Here is a 12,893-nt window from a genome sequence, read left to right on the forward strand (position 1 = left end):
GTGTTCGTAATAACATTTCTCCGTATTGTCATCATTTCTCTGCAATTAACTATAATTACGCTATCATGGTGCCACAAAAATATATTATATTAACGATCGGCGCATGATTCCTGCAATATTATTTTCATTAAGAGTAACCCAAGCGAGCGCTGTAATAATCCTTGGTAAATTATTGACGCGGTAACATTAAAGAGAAGGACCGATCATCAGCGAGAATGATGGAAATGATATCAATTCGATCGAAGGAGGAAGCTGTGCCCGTTTCTGGATCATGGTCGGAGCGCTCAAGGTCAAACACCCTTCGTCGAACGAAACCTGTTTTGGAACACGAAAAGAAAGTCGATGGCCCAAACCTGACTCTCGATCGCCGGTACCTGAACTTTCGTGGCGGCCTCCTTTTCGATTATCCTCGATCTCTACGCTTCTTCCTCGCCACGTTCTACGCTTGTTCTTCTCTGGAAGCCATTCGAGGATTTTATTCGTCACGCCTATTCGCTCTCACCATCTCGTCTAAATCTCGAGTGATACATAATTATGTAGACCGTCTTTGATCTAACTGTAACGCGTTTTATCGTGTGAGTGACTAAAAATTGATCGAAGATAAGCGATACATTCTATCTGAAATAAACCCGTGAATGTCAGCACCGTAAGTTCTCACTGATTTAATATGAGAATAAAGACATTCTAACGACAATGCCATTCTAAAAAAATTAATTAATTAGTGCCTTATATGCATTTTTATGTCAAAGGAGAAAACGGCACAACGAATAACGTTGGAATATAAAGGACCTTGCGCTTTCGACAGGCGCCGAAATATCCGTCGAGTTGGAAATTGTGAAAAATTGGGGACGCGTAATTAATGAATTCTAATCGCGTCAGCACGCACAGCTTGCAAACGGCAACGACAAACCAAGTTATTGCACCGTGATACGTGCTGGCGGAACCTGGCAATAAAATTTGCATTAATCGTTCTCGACGGCGGAGAGCGGAGGAAACGAAAATGCAGAAAAGTAGGATGTGTGGTAGCGTGTGTTAGAGCGAAGAGAAAGGAGACGCGAAAATTAATTCTACGAGCAGTGACAATATTTTTTTTCCATACGGGCGTACCATCGGATCGTCCGGCAAATTTCGAGATACATCGCGCTGCTCGGTGAGACTGCTCCGTAAACAGTAAACTTTCCCTATTAGCGATAATTATATTACGGATGACGAAATTCCCCAGGAACGTCAACTTTCCACGAGGAGCGTCACACAGCGTTCGCCGGGATAAAATCAAACGTCGCGATATCCGCGCGAAGAGACGCGGGAATTTACAAGAAAATAGAAGAAGTGTCGCGCGAAGCAAAGAGCGAACGAAAGTGGAACAAGGCACTCAGACGGAGGGTCGCAAGCTCGAGTTAAAATGCCGCGAAGACGACGACTATTATTTATGAACTATTTGCTGTCGCGTGATTTACGGCGCGAATCGTCGCTAACTATATACACGTAGATCCAGTTGGCTGCTGGCGTACGGCGTCGGAGGAAAGGGAGTATCCAGTGTAGACCGGAAAACTGTATGAGGCGTGGAAACGCGCGGCGGTAAGAAAACCGAAGGAAGCGGAAGAAAGTGGGGAAAGATGGGAGAGGCAACCGCGAAGGCCACAAAAGGCCGCTGAGTTACCTAGTGACTGCACGTTACTCTGGCCCGTCTCCAAATCTACTCTACGAGCTTTTTCTATTTTACCTCTTAGTTTTCCGTTCGCCTGATTTATCGTTATATCGCGCATCGGTTTAACCGCTCAACAGCCGCTGCTACTCCCAACAAGACGCCAACGATTCTTCTCGCACTCGTCGGCGAGATTTCATTCGATTCGACATCATGTTCCCCCACTCGATATCAATTTGCTGCTTTATCGTCATACGCGTTTTTATCTAAATGAGAGAAAAATAACAAGAAATGATACCAAATTAGTCGGAGGAAACGGTAACAAAGCTAAAAAGACTGCGCCGAGAAGGGACGTTCGCACATTTCACAGGCGTTTGAGCAATTACCAAATGAATTAGCGCATTGTGTCCGAGACGCGCGTATATCACGCGTAACGCACCCATTATTAAGTCGCATGTTTGTCCGTAACGGTGGTTCACAAACGAGCGGGACAGTTTCAGGAGCGTGCATCATCCGCGGAAATAGTTGAAATTCTCCGGGTGGCCGCCGGAAGCGTGAAAGTATATATCGCGCACATACAAAACGCGAACGAGTGTGAGAGTCTCCGGTTGCCGTATATCTTTGTAATAAACTCAGACGCGACCCCGGCCCTTTCGGCCGCGCGCTACCCTTATGACCCGTCGACGTTAATTACCAGAATAATTGCCCGGGATGGAAATCCAAGCCTTACGTAGGCGTGCTTTGTGCTGCTGCTCGGACAGGTCAGGCGGCACGCATGATCCCTCTAGCAACGGTGATCTACTTCCCTTTAGCGTTATAATGAAATTTCTTCCATAAACATGCAATAACTACTACGATATTCACAAGTAGATATTCTTCTATATATTGCGTGCGCGAGTCTTGGAAAATGAAAATCATTCCATCTAGGAATAACATGATAGCTTGTGATTAACTTAATGAATTATCTTAAGCTGTTTGACAATCAAAACAACACTTTACGATTAAATTATTAATAATTTAATACCCCGTCGAATTTGGTATCTGTACGAGCTGAGCTTCCTCACGCGAACGATTAATCTTTCCTGTTTTGAGACAGCGAGAAGCCAGGAAAATCTATATTTCACTATTTTATCATCGCGTCCTTCATTCGCGATCGAGCCTTAACCGCTGTCACCCGCGGAGATTCCACGACAACCCAGTCGTCGTTCACGGAGCGAAGCCGACAAGGAAGAGACTCGCCTCCTTGGAAATTCGCCAAAATCGTGGCACCGGCTCTCAACTTACTAGCCAGTTTGACTTTCTACGTGCCCAAAGTACACATACCTCCGTTCGACCAAGAAAAACGCAGATATACGCCATCAGCGTGTCGACCTTGCACGTGCGAGTAGTGATGGAAATCCACAAGAATCGAATCCACTTGACTCGCTCGTATAAATAACGACGAACTGCTCTGATTCTTTGCCTTTATTAAGAGATTAAACATTTCAAAGGGTTTCCTGTGAATGTTCCGTCTTTAAAGTGGAGGAAAGCGCATTATTCATTTACATTAATCGGGAATAAAACTTGAATTCGTTTGCCTGATAAAGAGTAAAGGAAGAATAATAATTTAATTAGTTTCTATATAGCCTAAATATATATATATTACACTATTCGCTATAATGACCCAATCATATTTCAATTCTTAAATTCAGAATTCAAACCTGACTCTCATATTTTTATCATCCGATATTTAAACTTTGTACGAATCCGGCAGATAAAGTCAAATATGACTTCATGAAGTATGAGTGTATGAGTTTACCTGCAAAAATTTTCAGCGACCATTCAATTGTCATTTATCTACTGTTAGGTAACATCGATTGAACAAAAAATTTGTGGTGGCTGCCCATCGCTTACAAGATAATAGCACACGGAGCTCGTATACGGTGCCTCGGTTGGCAGATATTCGCCGGAACATCGGATACATTCTCTTAAATCAGAACCGGCAATAAAGCGCAGACTACTTCTCTCGTATTCTGCATTCCGTGGTCACAGGCTGTGCGTGTGCCCCCGCAGATGGGCACACGTGTACACGCGCTGCTCAACCCTCCTCGCTCCTCCGCGAAGTACACGTCTGCACGTGAAAATGCAGCGGGCTCGGTGCCCGGGACAGAAGTTACTTAGAAAATTGGAGACATATACTCTCTCTCCGCTTCCCCTTACCGTTATCCACAAGGTACACATTCCGTATTGCGATTCTTCTCGCAAGAGGCGGAAGACGACTAGCAAGAGGGATGTATGCGGACGAAGAAAGAAGGATAGGAAGGACGGATGTAAGGAAGGAAGGAAGAAAAAGCGAATGAAAAGCAAAGGAAAAGAGAAAGAAAAGGAGGGAAGGAAGCTAGGAAGGGTTGCAAGAGGGACCAAAAGAGAGAGAGAGAGCGAATGGTGGGGGGTGTGCTTTCGCATAAAATTCTCGTTACCCCGCGTACTATGTATCGAGCAGCTCTCGAAGCGGCACACTGATCCTCACCCCTTCTCATCTCCTTCTTAAACCACCCCCTCCCATGCTCTCTCTTCAACCCCCGGCATACCACCGCTCGTCCTCGAAATTGCATTTCGCTCGACTGTCGCGGCTCGTTTGCTCGAATGCGCCGGAGCTTCCCGGGAATAGGCTGCCTTTAACTCCGAGGCGGCGGCAGTGGTGGCGGAGGCGGCGGCGAAGGCGCACAGTTCTATTAATTCGAATTACAGGCGGACTTTACACCACGCCGCGAATACGTGCGACGTCTGTTTAACTGCGATCTCGCCTAGTTAGTATGTCGAGCGGGCGCGAGTATGCCCTCCCCGTGCCCCCCCGTAATATGTCGAATATTCGGCAGAATGAAAATGCCGATATATATATACATGCCGGGGGTAATCGTTGGCGTGTGTCTTCGTTGGTCGAACACGTCGCCTGAGGTGACTCGAAACGTCCCGAAGATACCCGTGACACATCGTGGTATCGTAATCTCTTAAATGTTTATCTGAGATATTATAATCCAGTTAGTACAATCAAAGCTTGCGGCAGAGCCACGATGATATGATCATCCAGATGAATTGATATATAATGTAATTCAATATAAGTAACACAAGTGTATGACTCGAAGTGATATTTTGTACATGTTGATGCAGCCGAAGGATGTAAGAACACTAAAGAAAAAGATTGATAACTTTGTCAAAATTATGAAAGCTCTCTATTCAACAAACAAGGAAGAAAAGGCAATTTAGAGTCGCAATTATTCAAGCGTGATAAGTATATTTACTGTAATATATATAAATTTATAATAATCAAACGTTGTTGCCTAATGATTACATTATCACTCAAAAAAAATTGAAAAAAGAACCATTTGATTATTATAAATTTATAAACTTGATTTTAATTGCCTGTTCTCTCTTGAATGATAACTTTGATAGAGGTACACGCGTCAAAAGTAGCATGACGAGTTTCCATTGTTTTCACAAAGCAACACGTTCCTAAATATGCTTGCAAACACGTGCAGATGAGTTTCCCGCAGGACATGTATCACATAGAACAATACATTTTCCCGCGGCAAGAGGCAGACTGTTTCATTGCCGCATGCTGTACAATCCTTTGTGTAAATCAAAAAGAAATTGATCGCGTTTGTACGTGTGAATTATGAGTATCGTTCTTTGTATATATTTCTTTTTATCCCTATTCAGTATACGATTTTATAAAGATCGCCTTGTACCATTCTTTGTCTTATCTCATTTAGCGACAATTCGATGGCTTTGAATCACATTATTCGTCCGATTTTACAAAATAACGTTATTGCAAACAAAATTTGTCGCAGACTTTGCAAACTTCTTTGAAACTTTGATAAATGAAATTCTTGGAAGTTTCTGTCTAGCATTAAGTAAAATTTCCATATCGTTGTCATATTTATGCGTACAAGAGAACTCACGTTACACAACGATCAATTGTGCCGAAAGCAGCCGCACTTTGCGTTTTTGCCAGCGCCGTACAGAAAAGTTTGAAAGTATTCTCAGAATCCGCTTCCTGTGACATTTTCCATGTTCTCTGGACCCGACTGCACGCTATGCAGAATGATGAACGATCTTTTCTGCATCCTGCACGAAACGCTGAGCGGCGTACAATGTCAATTTTAGCCGCATATATCAAATTTGGTGAGAGATGAGAATGCATCGGCGTCGCTTTGAACAAACTGATATCAGAGAAATGTATATTTACGACCGTTAATGTAAATATAGTTATCATGTTTTTTTTAACATATTTTTATTGAATATAATAAATATTTTATCAGCAACAGCTATATTTTCTGCCAAGAAATCATTTTTTTCTTCGTAGGGGATAATATATTTTTCTAAATTACTATCCGCGTTTTATATCTTATTTTAATAATGCGATAGATTAAAATTGCACCTGGCGATAGTCTTGGCTTTCTTCACTCGTCATGATAGTCAAACGCAACTAGTGCCTTATGGTTAGCATCGTTGTTTCTTTGCGTGGGAATTTTCATGAATAATATTACACGTAGTTGTTACAGGTGTATGCACCAACCTAGCATCGCTCATATCGCACGTCCGAATACACCTCTCATTTAGCTGCGTGTAAATTAACGGGATAGCGGGATGCAGCGTCAGAAATAACGAGGTGGAGTAGCGTTAGTTGCATCAGCTGCCGCGTCCTACAATGAAAGGATCCACCTGAGTATTCCGTCTAGTTAAATTCAATTAAGGAGACTGCTCGAACGGAGCCTGTTCCAAATATCCCGCTAGAACTCACTCGTAGAATATTTCTCGCGTTTCTCTCAGCGGGAAGGCACGACTAAAAAAACTAGGAGAGTAAAAACATACAAGAGAAAATCTCGCTGATGAAGGCAATATTGGTGAAAACCTGAGGACATCGGACTAAACGAAATTAAAGCTCGCTGTTTTCATATATCTGACCCGAAAAAAGAAACAGATCTTCTTGCAATTTGATACGCGTGAGTCGATAATGATCGAGCGCGCGCTCTTCCCGCGAAACGATTTACAGAGTTAAGCGTCACGATATGGAATGACGATAACGGGTTTCAGCGGTCATTTCATGTGAATGCCGAATAATAACGTACGCAAAGTCGGATCCGTGTCGGATGTGAGCGCACGTTCAGCACTTTTCCACTACAACACATAATGCACAAAACCTTTCGTCTCTCGACCGGCACTTTCGCGGGAAGTGCGCGGCCCATAAATCCGTCGGCGAAACCCACCTGCAGGGGGTTTATAGCTAATAAACGCAAATACCTACCGCGCTCTTACGTGGAATACGTAAAATATTGATACACATTAACTATCCAAACGATACCGGCGACGACGGCGTCGTCATGGGAAACGATGGCGATTCAATGTCGCGAGCAGCCGACTGCATAATAATTTTAATAACTCGAGCGGGAAATGGGCCACTCTCTTGTCCATCCGATATGATGACGCCACATATTCCGGAACTTTTACATTTACTTCAAGTAAAAGGATGTAATATTTAATAGCAGCGTTTCGTGCGAAGTATAATATTATATAGTGTTATTAGAACGTATTAAGGAAGCAATATTAGTTTAATTAGAAATATGTTTGGGAATTATGAAGTGTTATTAAAATAAATATGACTCTTCACTCACCTGTTTTTACATAGCCGCTCCTCGCATCTTTCATTGTTGCGTGTTTCCACCTTATTTCCCGTACTATATTTACCACTATATTTTATTTCATCGCACGGACTTCCCCTCATAACTATTAAGGCCTATTAAAGAACTCGCGATAACACAAAACGCTATCTTGCAATAATAATACACCAAGCTTCATAAATATCAAGTCGTCGTCACTGAGAAACGGAGCAGAAACTCTTTGGAAAAGAGGATGGTTCGTTACGTAAATTAAGTAATTAAAGTGCGTAATACAATTACATACTTAAATAACACACGCTTTATTATGAAAGTGGAAAATCCTGTTTTCGTCGTATAGACGAGGTCTATGTTGACATATTCAATAAAAATAGTGTCGTTTCCCCGCATAAAAATATCGCGAGGAAACGTCCCTTTAATTAATTAATTAATTAGAAATTAAACATAGGCGGCTTACTCAGAATCAAATATTTATTTAAATATAGATTCCAGTATTTAAAGAACTAATTTTTTATTTATTTTGCACTATCCTCCTGTGCTCTCATAGACCTATGCTATGTTACTTATTAATAAAGTGCGCGGGATGTTGTATGTTGTATCGAGCGATATTTCGCGATAATGTGGAAACAAATTTTGTTTCCGGGTGATGCGTGTTGACTTCTTTGTGCGATAGCTTACAAATATGATGCATTATATTTCATAGTACTTGTCATCAAATGTATTTTAAACAGACTTTTGCGCCTTCGAAGCATGAATTCACGTCGCTATCAATGGTATCGGGAAGATACCGCGCTTTTACTTGACAGATCGTGACAGGTGCGCGCGACACCATTCACCATTCGACCAAATTGAAGAGGAAAATGAGAAAAACGCGTTCTGTTCATGTTAAGTGTCACGTTACGGTGCCCGGATAAGCGCATCGGTATTTCGCTCGGTAAAACGAAAGTGAACAATCCGGTATTCATTTCTCATTGACAATACAGCAATTAGCATAGTGTTATGAGCGACCACGTAAAGGAAAGTGAAAGCTCATATCCTTCCTGCTTCTCGTGACGTAAATCAGGAAGCGAAATTGTTTTGCGCTCAGTAGTAGAAAGCTTCCAGGACACTAGTCGCTAAAATTTTACCGTCTAATTGAGGCTTACTTAATCATACCGCTCAGATACAATGTAGCTGCATCATAATTTTAGTTGTTGCGCATGATTTAACTATGAGAATCTCGTAACACGCGTTCATCTATAGTGACTTCCTCGAAAAATATAATTAAAATAACTATAATGACTTTCGGTAAATTGAACGGTATTTTGGTTACCGTACGTAATTACATAAAGCAAAAGAAATTATTTTCTATATTGAAAACACGATTGATTTGCAATTGCGTCATATCCATCACGTCAATAAATTGTTACAATGTTGTTGTATTATCATCTTACTAGGGTCCAAAATACGATCGTTTGAGCACCAATCTCCTTGATACGTTACTTTGACAATCTCATGTTTCGTCCCGCAGTCATAAGATCAATATTTGTGCTGGCGTTTCGTATCGGCAGGAAAATAAGAAATCGCATCAATTTTTTCAATATTTAACGATGACGATCGTTCTTTTGGAGTCGGAAAAATCAATAACTTGTTTTTACTGGCAATATTTATTTATTCAATTGAGAAAGATTGCCTGCAAACTTCTCATCTGCATCTTCTGATTAAATTTTTTTATTCCGCATGTCAATATTGACAGAGAGAGAGAGAGAGAGAGAGAGAGAGAGAGAGAGAGAGAGAGAGAGAGAGAAATAGACGTAAACAATAAAAATGTGCAAAATCATCGCTGCACAATAACACAAAGTTTACGATAAGCAAAATTGTATCACGAAAGATACGCGAGATATGCTAAAAGGACGTTTTTATATTACTTGAAAGGAGACTCCGTATCATAACGCATATGCAAAATGGAGAACGAAGTTTAAATATTTTAATTCCCGTTATACACGCATCCTTTGTAAATCGCTCCGTTTCTAATTGCGAATACGCGCGAGAAAACGAGACTGACGGTACCTTGATAATATTACTTTCCGCGCCACATAATATCTTCCGTGATAGGCGGCGTATCGCTTATATACTTGGTGCTTAGCGAAGGAAGAAAAAAGAAGAGGCGGGCTGGTAGGAAACAAGGGAAGAACAGTGCCGATGAGGGAAAAAAAGGAACTTTGTGTGACGTATACACGAAGGTGGATGATGTACAAGTGTTACGTCGCACGAAACTGCACCGTGCAACCGGCGTATATCTCGTGGTGCATGCAACCCTCCGGTATGGAAGGAAAATAATATATAACGAGCCGAAGTGGAGAGAAAGGCGGGCAGAAATAAGCGAGAGAGGCTAGATCTTGCGAGAATCAAGGAGAAAAGTGTACAAACCTCGGTGTTTGGTTGCCCCGCGCGTCTGCCACGTTCGTTCGTTTCGCAATTACGCTCGTGGGGTCCGGCCGTTGTTTTCGCATGCACTCACGTAAGCGCGTACGCTTCTGCGAAACATTAGCGTTCCCTTGAGTGAGGCCGCCCGTCAATATCCGCACGTTTCGTCGGGTCGCGATTCCTACTTTTGTTCAAGGATGACTGACCCTTCACCGATTACGTTCACGCATTCCTCTGACAATTTGTGTCTCGGGTTATACTTATTTGCTAATACTGTCATTGACGGACGGTATTTTAATTTGACACTAGCGAGCTTTAAATGCGCATATGTAATGTCGAATAGCAATTTTGAATAATAAAAGAGAAAGCGGAATATTCGTGGGTTAAAATTCGAAGCATGGAGAATACCGTTGCGACAACTTGCGAGAAATTGATCAATCCTTATCGTTGTGGTTTCTCGATAATTAATTAACCGTTAATTAATTAATAATAACTGCACTAACCAAGTAACCGTCATCGAGCAATTAAAATCACGCTCAAGTGACTATTAATGCAGCTTGCGCCGAGTAAGACGTACGTTCACATACCACTATCGATAAACGACAGAAATTTCTGTCTTAATGCGGGTTTCCGTGCAAACGATACGATCTTTGAGGGTGGCGTACACAGGCCATGAGAGAGAAACTGGCTCGTCTCGCGTTCCGACATAATAACATATATAAATTACCACAATTATTCACGGAAGGCGTAACTTCGAACTGATCGATTATGTCAGCTTAAGTAAAAGAAAAAAAATACAGTATCGATCGTACCGCGAGAGTATCTGTAACGCGGTGTTTATAAGAACATCGTGTTGCTCGATGTTTCTTTGAATTTTATTGGAAACTGCAACGTTTCTGTATTCAATTACGCGATGGTGATAAGCGATTTGCGAAACGCGAGAATGCGGAAAAGACGATAACGTCTTACCTCTCTGATGATCTTGCAACTCGTAACGGTGCCGATGTGAGAGAACAGAGCACACAACAGGTCCTCGGATACTGCATGATCCAAGTTGCCGACGTACCTAAATCGATATCAGCAAAAAGCACGAGCGGTTAATTACAACAAGAACATTCGCGGGAGGGAGAATTTTTCTAGTGTATAACAGAACGCGCAACGATTATCACTGTACATTTAACGTTAAATGTAGCAGCTCGCGAATATAACGACTCGCATTAGCGCTACTTTTTACACTTTCGAATCGTATAAACCAGAGTTGAAGTTGACAGGTTGCCTCTGCGAGAGGAATCGGCGTCATTAGCGTATAACGAAAATGCAAGTATTAGCCGGCGGCTTGGGATTAATTTGAAATTCGAATTCGATCGCCAAATCTTGATAGTAACGTAGTCACGAAGCGGCGAGTTGTTCCAGAAAATATAGCGGGAGATGGACACGTGCCAGAAACCCATATGTCCGACAGCCGAATTAGAGCGGAAATAGGCAAAAATCCAAATTTCCGAAATGTATACCATACACGGCGCACGACGGTACGTACCGCACGATAAATTCTAAACTCGGAGCCCGGAGCTCGATTTCCGTAATGGAAGAACAATGAAGAGTGCCTCAGGAAACAATACGATAATACGGGCCGCTGTTACGCGAGCGGAGCGGGAATAGAGCAGTAGTAAATGTCATCGGAGTCGCGCATAAAGTTGCCATTAACTCGTTATACGTATCGCGAAATAAAACGCGGTGCAATACGGACATACATAAAGTAAGGTCGGATGATCGTAATACTTCTTCGTTTAATCACTGAGAGAGGAGTTCTGATGCGTAGGGCTGAACATTGGGATTAAATTGGCTATATAACGTGTTACGTTGGAGAGAACATGCAAACGACGCTTTAGAATTTATCCTAAGCTATTAGTCTTTCGTTAAGTGTGCCTGTAAATGTAAGAGGAAAACTATAAATAAAAGCAGGATAAACAAAGTCGAGAGACAAAAGAATCCGTCGTATGTCTGCTGTGAGTAAATTTGCAAATTTTTAAATATTGTACAATCACGGAAGTATTTATCGCGAGAGAAATCGTTTAAAGGTACTTACAGAGTTTTCGGCGTTGACATATTGACACCACTTCACACCGAGCCACTGAGCGCAGCGGTTTCTCGCACGTTAGAAACGAGTAATTTTATTTAAATACACCTTATGCCCGCCAGCTAGAGCATAGAAGGTCTAAAGATCCTAATAGTGGAATTGTGAGCTCTTAGCGCGTGCGTGAATCTCGCAGATTGCCAAATTGAAGAATAGGCGCGGCAAATTTTAACCCCGATTCACTTAATTAAGAGAATCTTTCATTAAGAGAGGAAGGGACGCTCAATATACCGTTTGTAATTTTCATTACCCACATATAATACACGATTTTTTAAAGAAACAATTATAAATAACATCAAAACAGTTATAAATTGATAAAAAAAGAAAACACACACATGAATATTAGAGATATATTCAAAACACACAGCAGTCAATTGTAGTAACACCTTACAAAATGCTTAATACTTCTAGATAAATGGAAAAATTGCATCAACGATTCCCTTTATCGATTTTATTCAAAAAACGATTTCAGGCGTATTCTCAGGCGTTGGCGACTCCACTTTTGTTAGTCACACGGTTTCTGTCGTGCCTCTGACTTAATGGATATAACCGAGTGTTTCAATGAAAATATGCCAACGATATCTACTTCGTCACGACGCGTCGGCGATCTCTTCACAGGAAAACGAAGAAAAATATATCTCGCGAAGTTCACCCTGCCACCGCCAGACGCTATAAATAATTCGTGAGTAGCTATCGTAAACGTCGTGCAGTTTTTCCGAGGTGTAAATCACTCTTACCGGGGCTCGTTGTAAAATCTTACCCTTACTCCACTTTATGTTACCGCCGTTGAGCATAAACGTCTGTCCCACGACGTACGAGTATTTGCATGTTGAAAAGGAAAACGTAGCCGCGCGCATATATTGTAGTAAGCAAAGCATATCGAATTGTCGGATTTGAATGGTGTATTGTATACGGAGATGATATGTACAATAGCGTTTTAGAATAGCCACTTGTTATATAGCGAAGATTTCATGTAAATTTTAGAACACACTATTGATGTGAGAATGCGCAAGCGATGTGTATGTCAGTATCTCAGACATTACACTTTACA

The 12,893-nt window shown here is 41.7% G+C and overlaps 1 protein-coding gene across 2 annotated transcripts in view; it reads right to left on the reverse strand.

The window, feature by feature from the left end:
- Positions 1-12,065, reverse strand: part of LOC106749812 (methyl-CpG-binding domain protein 6-like) — a 38,880-nt gene extending 26,815 nt beyond the window's left edge. Inside the window, exons 1-2 of one of the 2 annotated variants that reach the window (XM_014629663.1) lie at positions 11,795-12,065; positions 10,678-10,774 (exon numbers count right to left, since the gene is read on the reverse strand). In XM_014629663.1, the coding sequence (XP_014485149.1) occupies positions 10,678-10,774; positions 11,795-11,814 (117 nt within the window). In that variant the 5' untranslated portion in view covers positions 11,815-12,065. Of the gene's footprint in view, positions 1-9,711; positions 9,819-10,677; positions 10,775-11,794 lie in introns of those variants that run through there. The other variant, XM_014629664.1, reaches the window with a different exon arrangement.
- Positions 12,066-12,893: the final 828 nt, after the last annotated feature.

The sequence above is a fragment of the Dinoponera quadriceps genome, unplaced genomic scaffold (genome assembly GCF_001313825.1).
Source record: "Dinoponera quadriceps isolate SergipeBrazil2010 unplaced genomic scaffold, ASM131382v1 scaffold3289, whole genome shotgun sequence".
NCBI classification, from domain to species: Eukaryota; Metazoa; Arthropoda; class Insecta; order Hymenoptera; family Formicidae; genus Dinoponera; species Dinoponera quadriceps.